The 14634-nt window shown below is 41.0% G+C and overlaps 1 protein-coding gene and 1 long non-coding RNA gene across 2 annotated transcripts in view; one reads left to right on the top strand and one right to left on the bottom strand.

The window, feature by feature from the left end:
• LOC109028412 (uncharacterized) overlaps positions 1–7051 on the bottom strand; it is a 48465-nt gene extending 41414 nt beyond the window's left edge. The window contains exon 1 of the long non-coding RNA XR_002007452.3: positions 6908–7051. This is a non-coding gene — a long non-coding RNA (uncharacterized lncRNA). The remainder of the gene's footprint in view (positions 1–6907) is intronic.
• Positions 5326–13431, top strand: C13H9orf40 (chromosome 13 C9orf40 homolog). Its single transcript, XM_031014802.3, has 2 exons — positions 5326–7839; positions 11811–13431. Exons 1-2 carry the CDS (start codon positions 7414–7416, stop codon positions 11967–11969), a joined length of 585 nt encoding a protein of 194 aa, XP_030870662.1. The 5' UTR covers positions 5326–7413; the 3' UTR covers positions 11970–13431.
• The last annotated feature ends 1203 nt before the right edge of the window (positions 13432–14634 follow it).

Genomic DNA, 14634 nt, shown 5'->3' with positions numbered 1-14634 from the left:
TTGTGTTGGTCTGGAACTGAACATGCAGTATCTCTGAGAAATGCCTATATATTTGTGACCAATACAGTCTACTGTGCACCTTTTTTGTTACATTTTGACAATTATTCTATACCCATAAATACAAATTTACTTCAGTTAAAAAGCACAGGCTGGGCATGGTGGCTCACGCGTGTAATCCCAACAATTTAGGAGGCCGAGGCAGGCAGATCACCTGAGGTCAGGAGTTCGAGACCAGCCTGGCCAACATGGTGAAACCCATCTCTACTAAAAATACAAAAATTAGTCAGGCGTGGAGGTGCATGCCTGTAATCCCAGCTATTTGGGAAGCTGAGGAAGGAGAATTGCTTGAACCCAGGAGGCAGAGGTTGCAGTGAACCGAGATCGCGCGCCACTGCACTCCAGCCTGGGTGACAGAGCAAGACTCTGACTCAAAAAAAAAAAAAAAAAAAAAAAAAAAAAGCATTCCATTATACATAAAATCCATATTATACATATTATACTAATATTAATATAATACATAATATAGGCCATACTTTACTAATAAGTAACATTTGGTTGTTTTAAATCTTTTGCTATGTAGCATTATGCCACAATGTAATAATCCTGTACATAGTTGTTTATGTCTATTGTCAGTAGTATATCTGGAGTATAAGTTCCTAGAGTTAGTTTCTGAATGTGTGTGTGTATTTTTTAATTTTCACAGATATTGTCAGATTGCTCTTTTTTTTTTTTTTTGAGACGGAATTTTGCTCTTGTTGCTGCCCAGGCTGTAGTGGCAATGGTGCGATCTTGGCTTACTGCAACCTCCGCCTCCCGGGTTCAAGCAATTCTCCTGCCTCAGTCTCCCAAGTAGCTGTGATTACAGCCGCATGCCCCCACGCCGGGCTAATTTTGTATTTTTTAGTAGAGATGGGGTTTCACCACATTGGTCAGACTGGTCTCAAACTCCTGACCTCAAGTGATCCACCCAGCTTGGCCTCCCAAAGTGCTGGGATTACAGGCATAAGCCACCACACCCCGCCCAGATTGCTCTCTTAAAAGGTTATACTAACTTACACTTTAAAACAAAGAGAGCATCTGTTTCTGCATATCCTTATCCACACACTTATTAAAATTGTAATAACCAATATGATACAAACATTGGTAGCTGCACATAGAACACTGGAGATATGAGGACAGTGCCCCTTGAGTAATCTTCAGAGTACTACTGATCAGTGCATGTGTGAGAAAACAAACCATGGCCAGAGAAAAAAAGCACCTGAAGTATCAGAACAGTAGCCAGGGCCCACACAGGGCCAGAAAGAGTGTTTGTTCTCACACCCAGACTATAAAACCTCAAAATGTGTAGGGCACTAGGTGTGGTACAGAGAAGTCTTGCCTTGGTAATGTGGAGTCATTAGCCCTAGATTAAAAAAGCTCAGGTCCCACTTGACAAATCTTGTAAGCAAGATCCAAATGGGTCGAACTATGTCTGTGTACTTAACAGCATCCTAGAATAAATCTCAAGAATACTTATTGAAATACAAAAATAGCACCCAACAAAGTAAAAAAATATCTGGTGTCTGATCAGAAACTACCAGGTATGCTGACAAACACGATACCACGTATGCTGGATAACACGACCCACAGAGAGGAGAAAGATCAGGTGAACCCAAACCAGACCTGACACAGATGTCAGAATTAGCAGAGAGCATTAAAACAGAATAACTGTATTCCATATGTTCAAAAAGTTACCTAGATTTGGAAGATAGAAAAAAAGACCCAAATGGAACTAGAGATGAAAAGTACATCGTGTAGGATGAAAAAATAGTGTGTGGGGTTAACAGCAGATAAGGTACAAGAGAACGAACTAGTGAACTTGAAGAAACAGACACTACCCAAAACAAAACATTGAGGAAAAGGCAGCACTGGGTTTTTGTTTTGTTTTGTTTTTGTTTTTTTGCCATCCTTTGCTCATGCTTTTGCTATTTTACACTTTTGGACATTCATACTTGCTATTACATCTGACTAGGATCACATGATTTGCCCCCCCTCACTTTCCTCAGGTCTTGGCCCAAAAGTCTTGTCAGAGATGCCCATCTTGACCTTTTATCCTGCCTTATTTTTATTTTTCCTCAGCACCACCTGATAGATGTGCTTATTTATTGTCTGTCTCCCCCAAGATTCCTTGGACAGTCATGGGGTAGGGATTTTTGTTTTACTGTTGTAACCCAGTGCCTGGTCTGTAGCAGATGCTTAAAATATGTATTCAAAGAATAAATTGAGTGAATGTGATTATGAAAGAATACAGTTATATTTCTGGTATGGGTACCTGTATAGATGACTGATGACACTGGAGGATGGAATGAGATGCCTACAGAACACCCAGATGGAAATAATGGACACTCATTCAGGCAACGAATATTTACTGAGCACCTAACATGCTAGTCACTTTGAGTATATGACTGAGGACAAAACCCAAAAAACAAACTGGAACCCTACCTTCAACGAGCTTACTTTCTAGAAAGGGAGACAATAAGAGTAATAAGTAAGTGAAATATATAATAGATTAGAAAGTAATCATGCTATGGGAAAAGAAGGGAATCAAGAGTCAGGAGAAATGTAGAGTGAGTTGCAATTTTAAATAAGGTGGTTAAGGTAGACTCATGAGAAGTCACATGGATCTGATGCTCAGAGGAGAGGTTTATCTGTTAAACTGGCAATAATCTGCCCCAAAGTTTTTGGGATCAAATGAGATATGTAAAAGTTCTGGCAATTAAAAAATTTTAAACTACTTCCCCACCCTACACTGCTGTGAGGCTTCAGTTAGTCTGAAACACACAAGTTTAAAGATAAGCAGAATAAGTTTGTGTGTATTCCTTTTTCAGTAAGAAGAAAAAAAGTTTCCCTTCTTTGTTGTTTTGTTGTAACTAATGACTTCTGAGTTATTATCCACAAAATTATGGGATATGTAGAATAGGTAGAAGATCCTATTACGTCAATAAAAAATGCATTTGGATAGGGCAGGGGGAGGGATGCAAGGTATTTATGTTTTACATAAAGTGGTACAATGTTAGCTCGAACTAGAGTGTGAAAAAATAAAGATGTATATGAACAGTCCTTATGGCAACCACATTATTAATTCAAAGAGGTATAGCTAAGTAAATACCAATAGGTTAACTTAAAATGAAATTCATAATGATAGGAAGGAGGTAGAGTAACAAGAAAGGAAATTTTGCAAGTATTTCAAACTGAAAGATAATAAAAATACAACATACCAAAATTTGTAGGATGTAGCCAAAGCAGTGCTACAGGGAAAGTTACAGCTTTAAGTGTTTATTTTAGAAACTAACAAAGACGGCTGGGCGCGGTGGCTCACGTCTGTAATCCCAGCACTTTGGGAGGCCGAGGTGGGTGGATCACCTGAAGTCAGGAGTTTGAGACCAAGCTGGCTAGCATGGTGAAACCCCATCTCTACTAAAAATGCAAAAATTAGCCAGGTGCGGTGGCATGCACCTGTAGTCCCAGCTACTCGGGAGGCTGAGGCAGGAGAATTGCTTGAACCTGGGCGGCAGAGGCTGCAGTGAGCCAAGATAGTGCCACTTCACTCCAGCCAGAGTGACTCTGTCTCCAAAAAGAAACTAACAAAGACTACAATCAGTGACCTAGGTTCTATTAGAAGAAGCTAGAGAAAGAAGAGCAAAGTAAATCCAAATTTAGTAGAAGCCAATGAAATGGGAAAAAGAGAAACTAAGAAAATATTCCAACAAATGTGATGAATGAAATGGACAAATTCCTTGAACAAGTGGATCTGGTTACTATTTACAACTTAGGGTAAACTAATTTCAAATTCTACTTCTGGGGCCTTAAAAAAAAAGAACCCAGAGCAGCAACAAAAACTCAGAAAATGTTATTTAAAAAGAAAAAGAATATTGTCTACAAAAATTATAAAGTGCCTAGGGATAAACTTAACAAAGATATAAGCTCTTTATGTTGAGAAATATAAAACTTTATTGAAAGATTTTTTAAAACTTAAATAGTTATATTCTTGAACAGGAAATGAGCTTGGTATTGTAAAGATAATAATTCTTCCCAAATTGATCTATAATCTCAATGTAATTATAACCAAAATTCCAAAAGGGTAACTAAATGTTACAGAGGATGCTATTATGGAAGAACAAAGGGCCAAGTATAGTTGACACACTCCTAAAGAACAAGATGTCAAAGATTGCTCTCAAAACTTTGATCATCTTGATTGTGGTTATGGTTTCACAGGTGTATGAATGTCAAATTGTACACTTTATATGCACATTATTATATGTCATTTAGACCTAGGTAAAGCTGTTTTAAAAAAACAAAACAAAAACAAAAACAAAAAAAAGCCCGGCAAAACAAGCCTGGGCAACATAGTGAGACCTTCTCGCTACTAAAAATAAAAAATTAGCTGGGTGTGGTGGCACAAGCCATGGGCCCAGCTACTTGGGAGGCTGAGGCAGGAGGATTGCTTGAGGCCAGGAAGTTGAAGCTGCAGTGAGCAGTGATCACGCCACTACATTCCAGCCTGGGCAACAGAGCAAGACCTGGTCTCAGAAAATATATTAAGCTGGGTGTGGTGGCTCATGCCTGTAATCCCAACACTTTGGGGGGCCAGGGCAGGCAGATTGCTTGAGTTCAGGACTTTGAGACAAGTCTGGGCAACGTGGCAAAACCCTGGCTCTACAAAAAAATTTTAAAAATTAGCTGGGTGTGGTGATGTACACCTGTAGTCTCAGCTACTCAGGAGGCTGAGGTGGGAGGACTGCTTGCCCCTGAGAAGTCAGGGCTGCAGTGAGCTGTAATCATATCACTGCTCTCCAGCCGGGGCAACACAGCAAGCCCCGTCTCAAAAAAAAAAAAAAAAAAAAAAAAGTTATTTAGCAATATATATACAGACATACAAATGGAAGAGTTAAAAAGCAAAGGAATGATTAACTCAACATGTAAAACAGTAATTACCGGGAGTGAGGGAAAGGGAAGGGTATGTGCCAGTGGGGAAGGGGCGCATAGGGAGCTTGTCATGTTCTAGTATAGGTAGTATTCTATTTCTGAAATAGAATGCTGTATGTCTTGCTATCATTCTTTTAACTACATGTGTATTTTATACAACCTTTTGCATATACGATTTCACAATTTTGAAAAAATTAGCGTTTGTAAAGAGGAACACAAAAGAACCAACCATTAGCCAAACATTATTTTGGGGGCACTCAAAACCTTTCAAACAGCACTTGATGGCTACGATTAAGATCTTTCCTGCTGATTTAAAAATGGCAAAACTCTTCCTGTTTGAGACAGACGGGTTTTCAATTTATTTATTTTTTTTTTTTGGAGACAGGGTCTCACACTGTCACCCAGGCTGGAAGTACAGTGGTGCAATCTTGGCCTCTGCCTCCAGGGTTCAAGCGATCCTCCCACCTCAGCCTCCCTGGGACTACAAGTGCAAGGCACCACCTCTGGCTAATTTTTGTATTTTCTGTAGAGATGGGGTTTCACCATGTTGGCCAGGCTGGTATGGAACTCCTGGGCTCAGGTGATCTGTGCACCTCATCTTCCCAAAAGTGCTGGGATTAAAGACGTGAGCCACCGCACCCGGCCGGTTACCAATTTCAAACAAGAAAAGTAAAAACCAAACAGAAAAGCTATTGCTTACTACCCTAACTTGGTACATTTCTGTGCTTGTTAATAACTAATAATTAACTTGTCCTCTCACAACCACCTTGAGATGCAGGGGTACAGGGTAATTAGTACTGACATAGTACCTAGCACTAAAATAGAATTATCTTTCTTGCACACTTTTTCTACAGAGGATGATAGTTTTTCCCTTCAAAGCACTGGTAATAGTCTTATTTTCTTCCTTCCATTTCTGCTTACTTGGTTACTGTCTTTATCAAACTATTAAAATAGTAAATACGACCAGATGCGGTGGCTCACACCTATAAACCAAGCACTTTGGGAGGCCCAGACAGGAGGATCGCTTGAGCTCAGTGGGGCCCGGCTGCAGTGAGCCGTGATGGCACCACTGCACTCCCGCCTAGGTGGCCGAGAGAGACCCTGTCTCAAACAAAATAAAAAATAAAAATAATAAAATAGTAAATATACTGCAATTGTTTCCACCTCACTTCACCGGACAACACTATTTTGCTGTAATGGCCTTAGAATCTTGATCTGACCACCGCCCATAGTAAGCAGGGAACTCAGCCTTCCAACATTAATTTAAGAGCCCAACAATTTTAGGTTTCAGTTAGAAAGGACAGCTGCGCTTCAGGCTTGGTTCTTGCCAACTACTCAGCTATTTTGGATGAGCTGCACATTTTGTCTGTAACTTCCTCCCTAAGTTTTTAATCAAGAGATCTTCCAGGATGTAGTGCCTGCTTCACCTTCCACAGCAGCTGCGCAAAACATGCAAAACATACACTTCGATTTGTGTGTTTTCTGTTAGCTTTAGCTACTTCCCTCAGCCCAGACTCCCCTTCAGTCTTTTGTTTTGAATAACAACCTACTGTGAAGCTTCTTAAACACTAGTTTTATTTAAACCTTGTATTATCCTTTTCCTTTTTTTTTTTTTTTTTTTGAGACGGAGTCTCGCTCTGTTGCCCAGGCTGCAGTGTAGTGGTGCGATCTCTGGCTCACTACAGCCTCCACCTCCCGGGCTCAAGTGAATCTTCCTCCTCAGCCTCCCGAGTAGCTGGGACCACAGGGGCAGGCCAACAAGCCTGGCCTATTTTTGTATTTTTTGTAGAGACGAGGTCTTGCTATGTTGCCCAGGATAGTCTGGAACTCTATTATAATCTTTGTCTTAATCTCATGGAGACGCCCCCGTGGTCACTGACTGGAGGAAGGAAATACACATTTTAAAGGTTTTAAATTTCCTATAGAAGGGTCTAGAACGTACCGCGCTATAACGAACATAGTAGTAAGACCACCGCCACTTTCCTGAGGAAACAAGGTCACGCCCCTCTGCGGGCCGCTTGATCGGGTCTTTAATTAATCCCGCCGCCGCCTTCCCGCCTACCCCCGAGCGCGCACTTCCGGTCGCGAGGGCGCTCGGGAGCGCGCCCCGCGAGCCTCCACCAACCAGCGGCTCCGCCTGGCCAGACAGAGTGCGCGCGCGCACGTTGTGCGCAGGTTCGAATCTCCGCCGCTTCGCGGTTGCTTCTCAACGTCCGGGCCGCATCTCGGCGGCGGCGAGGGCTGAGCGCGGGAGCTGCCTCCGAGCCGGAGCCCCAGCCCTAGCTCCTGCGCGAGCCGCCCCGCCCTACCCCCTCCAGCGTCCTGTCGCCTCCTCGCCCGACTTCGGCCTGTCCCTCTCTCACGCGCTCAGTCCTCGCTCTTCGCCCCCCGCAGCTATCGGCACTCGGTCTCCCTCGCCTGGCGGGCTCCGCCCGAGCCTCTGGGCCCATGGCCAAGCGGCGTGCGGCCGAGCCGGTGACGTTCCACGTGCCTTGGAAGCGGCTCCTGCTTTGCGACTTCGCTGAGCAGCCGCCGCCACCGCCTCTCTGGATCCGGCCGCCCGGGGTCGCGCATGCTGGGCAGCTCCTCGGCGTCCCAGAGCAGCACCGAAAGCGCAAAATCGACGCAGGGACCATGGCAGAGCCCTCGGCTTCGCCCAGCAAGCGCCGTGACAGCGGGGACAACAGCGCCCCGAGCGGCCAGGAGCGTGAGGACCACGGTCTGGAGACAGGCGATCCGCCGCTGCCGCCGCCGCCCGTACTGCCGGGGCCGGGGGAGGAGCTCCCGGGCGCCCGGCCCCCGGGGGGCGGTGGCGACGACGGGGCGGGGCGCGCAGGACCCCCGCGGGGAGACTGGGGGGTCGCATCGCGTCAGGTAGGGGCTGGGGGCGGGTGGGCTGAGGGGCGAAGGGGCTTGCCTTTTCCCCACACACACAAAACGCCCCGGTTCCCACTTATGACTTGGGTAGGTTAAGACGCCTGAGGGGGGTGAAAGAAGGGGTCACCGCTCCGGGAGAGGACGCCGACCGCCAGAAGCACACCCCGAGAGTCCGATGGGCAGAAAGCACTGGGCTGGGCGAGGGGGAAACAGACCGTGGTCGGGAGCGATAGAAGTGGCCTTGCGGCGTCAGCGCCGCGCTCCGTAAAAGGGAAACGGGACCGTGGGTCGTGGCGGGCTGTGAGCATGGCGAGAACGCAGACCGTCAGGGCATAGGTTCAGCCCAAAGACAAACGACAGATAAAGGTGTAGAGGGCCTTCCTGGGTTTAACGATGATTAGTCTGGAATTCGGGATAGAGTTCTTTTTATAGAGGGAGACCAGTGTGGTAGCCATTGATTAATTGAACGTCCTACAGGCTGGTACAGCTTCTGGAGAAAAGGATGGACCACCGTACCTTGGTCAAAGCTTTGTTTTAACTCATAGTGTTAAATCTGATCCTAGGCAAAAGTATCGTTGAAAATTAATTTGGGGGCGGGGCGTGGTGTCTCACGCCTGGAATCCCAGGACTTTGGGAGGCCACGGCGGGTGGATCACCTGAGGTCGGGAGTTCGAGACTAGCCTGGCCAATAGGGTGAAACTCTGTCTCTATTAAAACACAAAAACTAGCTGGGTGTGGTGGTGTATGCCTGTAATCACAGCTACTCGGGAGGCTGAGGCACAAGAATCACTTTAACCTGGGAGATGGAGGTTGCAGTGAGCTGAGATTGGGCCACTGCACTCCAGCCTGGGCAACAGAGTGAGACGCTGTCTCAAAAAAAAAAAGAAAAGAAAGAAAAAAGAAAATTAATTTGGGCCTTAAGGCGTATATGAGAATCATTGGCGGGTTTCTATTCAAGACATGAGCCTGCCTCATCTCTGCATGTAAGAATCCTGAGAAGATCTAGACATGCCTCGGTTTGCCTAGATCTCTGCTGCCCGGCCGCTAGCCGGTAAGAACACTTGAAACGTGACTAGTCCAAATGGAAATGTGCTCTGAGTTTAAAATATACACGAAATTTCGTGGATTTAATAAGAAATGAAGATAAAATAGCTCAATTTTATATTGATTACACATGAAATAACTTGGCTATATTGAAGAAAATATATTAAAATTAATACCAGAAGTTTCTTTTACTTTTTAAATACAGCTACTAGAAAATTTTAAATTATGTTTTTGGAGCATTATATATTTATTGGACAGCTTTGGTCTAGACTTAGGAATTCATACTACTTTTTCACAATCCTGAATGACAGGGGACTTGGGAGATGAAGAACCAAGTACAGGTTTCTCAGAATTCACCAAATTCTCTTCAGCTGTCTGATAGCATCCTCCCAACGTTTTTCTATTTTCTCAAGTATCTTATGTCAGGGTTTTCAAATACCTTTCCAAAAAAATAAATGAAATTTCTTAGGCATGACTTGTTCATGTGAAAAAATCCAATAAAATAACGAGAGTTTTATAGTTGGGAAAGACTTTTTTTTTTTTTTTTTTTTGCCTATGGTTGAAACATGAGCCTTATTTAAACTTTTTCTTCAGATTGCTCTCAGATATTCAAAATCAACTGAAAACAGATGGATAGTCTTCTAAACCATCCATCCATAATGGATATGGAGATTAGGGACTGTGTAGTTTGAAAACTTTTTGAAAGCTCTTCAGACCATTTTAGTACTCCACTCATGCATAGGCTTGTCTCCTACCAGAATACACTGTCTATAGTATGCCACACAGTGGTAAGAGGGAAATATGGAAATGGCAGTAGGCAAAGCGTAAGAGTTCTCTAGTAGCCTGAAACGGTGATGCTTGCTTAGAGTCGTAGACTCAACTCTTTTCCCCCACAGCAGTAACTAGATCTGGCAGCTGTCTACTTCCTATAGTCGCTGCAAGCACATGACAGGGAAAAAGGTTGGCTCCAGGGGTTCTTTCTTCACCAAGACTACCCTTGTTCTCTTTGTTGTTTTTAAAAAAAGGGTCTTGGGGTCTTGCTCCCATGCCCAGGCTGGAGTGCAGTGGCACCATCCCAGCTCACTGCAACCTTAGCTTCCTGAATAGTTGGGACTGCAGGTGCACACCACCACGCTGGACTAATTTTTTTTTTTTTTTTTTTTTTGTGGAGATGGAGTTTTGCCATGTTACCCAGGCTGGGCTCAAGTGATCCTCCCACCTCTGCCTACCAAATAGCTGGGATTACAGGCGTGAGCCACTGTCAGGCCCTCTTTTGAGGAAAGCCCAGTAACACTCCTCTTCCTTCTTTTTGTTAGATTTGTTCTGGAGGCGCTTCTCTTTTACAATCATGCTCTCTCCAGCTTCTGTTTTTCCTTCCTGCCTCCAAAGACACAGGCTTTTTGTTTTAAGGATTTTATACCTGATTACCAAGGGAAAATTGAATATAACAAAAAGAAGTAAACAGTTCAATACAGTAAATGCCTGGTTTCTTTTGTGCTCAGAATAGGGCTTAAGTCCCAGCCCTCACCCTTGGGACTTCATTTAGGAAATACTACCTCAAATACCTTTTTTCTACATTGAGAATACAATCTAGGCAGGATAATGTTACGTCATTTCTGTCCCGGAACTTCAGGGTATTTCCTGTTTCAGATGTTTTTTGACTACAGAAATAAAATCAGGTATTCATTAAATATTCATGTATTTTTTTCATGTTAGTATCACTATGTAGATTCACTGCTCTGTCAGTGTTAACTGTTAGCTTTTTGTTTGTTTGTTTTTCATAAATTTGAGATGGAGTCTTGCTTTGTTGCCAGGGCTGGTCTCAAACTCTGGGGCTCAAGCGATCCTTCTGCCTCCCAAAGTGCTGGGATTACAGGTGTAATCATGCCCAGCCAACTGTTAGATATTCTTAACAGAAAGTAAGCAGAAATGCTCTAAGGAGACAGTGATTAATGATTCATAGGCTTATTGGGATATAATACCTAGCAATATTGAGCAATTACTATGCCAAGCCTGAATTTTTACAACAGTCCTCTATTTTATCAATAAGGTCAAGATCAGAGTTAGTGGGCGGTGGAGTTATCTTGCAAACCCAGGTCTGTCTGGTGGCAAAGTTTGTGTGCCCTTAGTCACTATGTTTTACTAACATAATTAAAAGACCTTTTTTTGGTCCATGTTTATAAGTAGATAATTTGTACAGTAGATTTTCCAAAATATTAAAGTGAAATTTTTCTTAATATCTTTTGACTTATTGTGTGTTTATCCCAATATTAAGAAATTCCCCCAAAACTTAATTCTTTAAGGCTCAGCATAGAAGACAGTGAACTTCCTAATGAGACTTTCTTACAGACCTGTGCTGTCCAGCACAGTAGCCACTAGGTCATGTGGCTACTGAGCATTGATTTTTTTTTTATCTTTAATAAAATGATCAGTTTAACATTTTCTTGCTATTCATCATGTTTATAACCTAATACTTTTTGGAAGATTTCAAAATATTTTGGCCTGTGTAAAGTAAATCTCCTAAAGTACCAGACCTTAAGAACAAGACCAAAAGTAATACTTTTGGTCTAATACTATTTGGTCTAATACTATTCTATTGAAAGATAAAAAATTTTAAGACTTTTTAGATAATTTTCTTTAGGTGAAAAATGGAAGAAAAACTGTGGAAAGAGATGCTCTTGGAGGAAATTCCTTTAAATTTAACAAATACTTTCACAAATTGTAAATATTAAAATGCACAGATTTCATTGAGTATATGAAGTACTTAGATGAGACAAAATTTAAAATGTATGTTTGTTAAAAATACAAAATAGAAGACTACAAAATCTTATATGAGATTGCCTTTAAAACAAATTTGTTTTCTGAAAAAAACTTAATTTTTTCTAAGCTACTGATGCACTTTGATCTCTCTTTTTTCTCTAAAGCACAATGAAGAATTTTGGCAGTATAATACCTTCCAGTACTGGAGGAATCCTTTGCCTCCTATTGATCTGGCAGACATTGAAGATTTAAGTGAAGACACCCTGACAGAAGCAACACTTCAGGGCAGGAATGAAGGGGCTGAGGTTGACATGGAGTCCTGATGTAAGGAGCCGAAGCAGTGGGATTGGCTGATTTGAGGAGATGTCTCTAAGTGAATTCTCGTATTCTTAAGGGAAAAGTTATTTTCCATACTTGAAGTTATATTTCCAAACCTGAGAAATGAAGAAAGATTGTTCTGACATTAAATACCTACAGTTACTACTGAACCTCTTAATAAGGATTTGTCAAGGATAGAGTACAGTTGTAGGGGAAGTATTTTATGTATGCATTCTTAGAGCAAAAAGTTTTGTTTAAATTCTAGAATTGAAGGTACTGATCTTATAAAAAGAAATTCTAGCAGTTTTAGAAATAGGTGGGAAAAACTCAAATATTCCTCCTATCTGTACCAAAAAGTTTATTTGTGGTATATAAAATGAATATTGTTTTATAATAACTTGTTAATAAAGTACTTTCTAATACATTCTATTGACTCTGTTGAACAAATAGCTGACTTGAACATCTATGCAAACTTAAGATGGGCGGGATTGTTGTAAAAGCTATTGTTTTAAAAGAGCTTTCTAAATGTGAAGTAGTGATAATTTCAGTTTGGGTAGCGTGTTTGCAAAGCTTCCAATATTTGATGTTGGTTAAGCTCTACTATGGGCAACTGAAGATGGATAAAGAAAAATGAAAACTGAGTCGGTGCCTGCTTCCCCCTGTTTTCCCAGGATTAGAGGAAAAAATTTATTGAATGATCAGCTTCTTGGTTTTGAATTGCTTCGAGGCATGGTTTTATTCCTTATTACTTTAGACCTGTAGTTTTCAACACTGACAGCACTTTAAAAATCTTTGCCTGGGCCTCACTCTTGAGAGATTCTCATTTAATAGTTCTGAGGTGGGTCTTGGATATAACTATTTTTTTAAACACCCGTCCTGTTTCCCTCCATTCCTCTCATGTGCAGACAGGGTTGAGAACCAGTAGACTAATGGTCGTTTTTCCTGTTTAAAGGAGATAACTAATTTGAGCTGAAGCAATGCTTCTTAATTAGCTTTGTTTTTGTTTTGCTCTGTTGGTGGCTTTGTTACAACTGAATTATTGTGTTATTACTATTTCATTGTTAAAGAAATAAAGTAAGCAATTTGTGATGTGAGTATCAGTGATTAAGTTAACTAACTTTGTACTGCATCCAGAATGTTGGTTTTGTAATTGAATAACTGGTTCTTGCTTGCATTTTTTGTTGTTGATGACATTAGATCCAAAATTTAAGACAAATGGTAAATGCCATTGAGAGGGAAAGAGAAAAACTTGATTTTTTGTGTGTAATGAAGGATTTAAGAATGGGTTGACATTAATAAGAATGCTTTAGAACAGAAGACAAACTGTATAGCATTGTGGTCAGACATGGTTCAAAGTCTTGTACTGCCACTTCCTACCTATGTATCTTTAAGCCAGTTATTTTTCATCTCCAAGCCTCAAATTTCTCACCTGTAAAATGAGAAATAATAAATAGTATCTACCTCAGAGAGACTGTGTATTGTCAAGCAATGTTATAAGTACTTTACTTGCATCATCTTGTTTAGTTCTCATAATAACCTTAAGGTAGGTTAAAAAAAATCATTAGAATAAACATGCTGCCTATAGTTAAAGTTTTAACTGCCTCTAGAAGTTTCAGGATAGAAATTGGAATTGAAACTTTCAGCTTATGATATTTTCAACTTATGATGGGTTTATCAGGACATAACCCCATGGTTAGTCAAATGTACTGAATTTATATCACTTTCACACTGTGGTAAAGCTGAAAAATCCTGTCAAACCAGCAAGTCAGGGGCAGTCTATATATAGAAAACAGAAAGAGTTAAAATAATTCCGTCCTTTAAAAAAGTTGTTTACTAAGTAAACTTGAGGTAACAGCAAAATTTCATTGTGGATAAATTGAGGTAAAATGTGGGTGTTTAAATGTGTTATAACCCTTCACCCCAATTCCCTAATGTAACATCTTAAATTACCACAGTACACTTATGAAAATCAGGAAATTAACATAAAATTTTCTTGTGTGATTTTGAGGACATGGAAAGAATGACTTCAGACAACTCTTAGAGGATATATGTCAAAAACCTGAAACAATTATAAAATTTATAGACTATTCGACTTTCGCCATTGTCCTATTCTTTTTCTAGCCCAGCGTCAAATTCAGGTTCACATGTTATATTTAGTTATAATATCTCCTTAGTCGTCTTTAATCTAAAAACTCAGAATTTCTTTGCTTTTCATGACCTAGGTACCTTTTGAAGAGCACTGCTCAGGTATTTCATAGGATAGCCCTCGATTTTGGTTTGTCTGATGTTTCTTAAAAATATGCCTTTTGGTAAGAACTCCATGGAAGTGATGTTGATGTATCAGTGCATCATGTCAACAGGCACAAGAATCTCAGCTTGTCTGATCAGTAATCATAACATTAATTACTTGGTTAAGATGGTGTCTGCCAGGTTTCTGTTTTGTAAAGTTACTGTTTTCCCTTTTGTAATGAATTATTACCTTCTGGGAAAATATTTTGAGACAGTAAATACTCCATTTCTTATACTCTGCCCACAAATTTTAGGATTGATGAGTCTTGCCTTACTGCCTTACTGCTCTGGTATATGTCAAATGGTAATTTTCTATTTTTTTTTTAATTTAGAAAAATAGCTTACTTAAAAATTATATAACTACCTGACAGATCTCTATAA

The sequence above is a fragment of the Gorilla gorilla genome, chromosome 13 (genome assembly GCF_029281585.2).
Source record: "Gorilla gorilla gorilla isolate KB3781 chromosome 13, NHGRI_mGorGor1-v2.1_pri, whole genome shotgun sequence".
In the NCBI taxonomy this organism is placed as follows: domain Eukaryota; kingdom Metazoa; phylum Chordata; class Mammalia; order Primates; family Hominidae; genus Gorilla; species Gorilla gorilla.
This window is presented reverse-complemented; position numbering and strand designations above follow the sequence as displayed.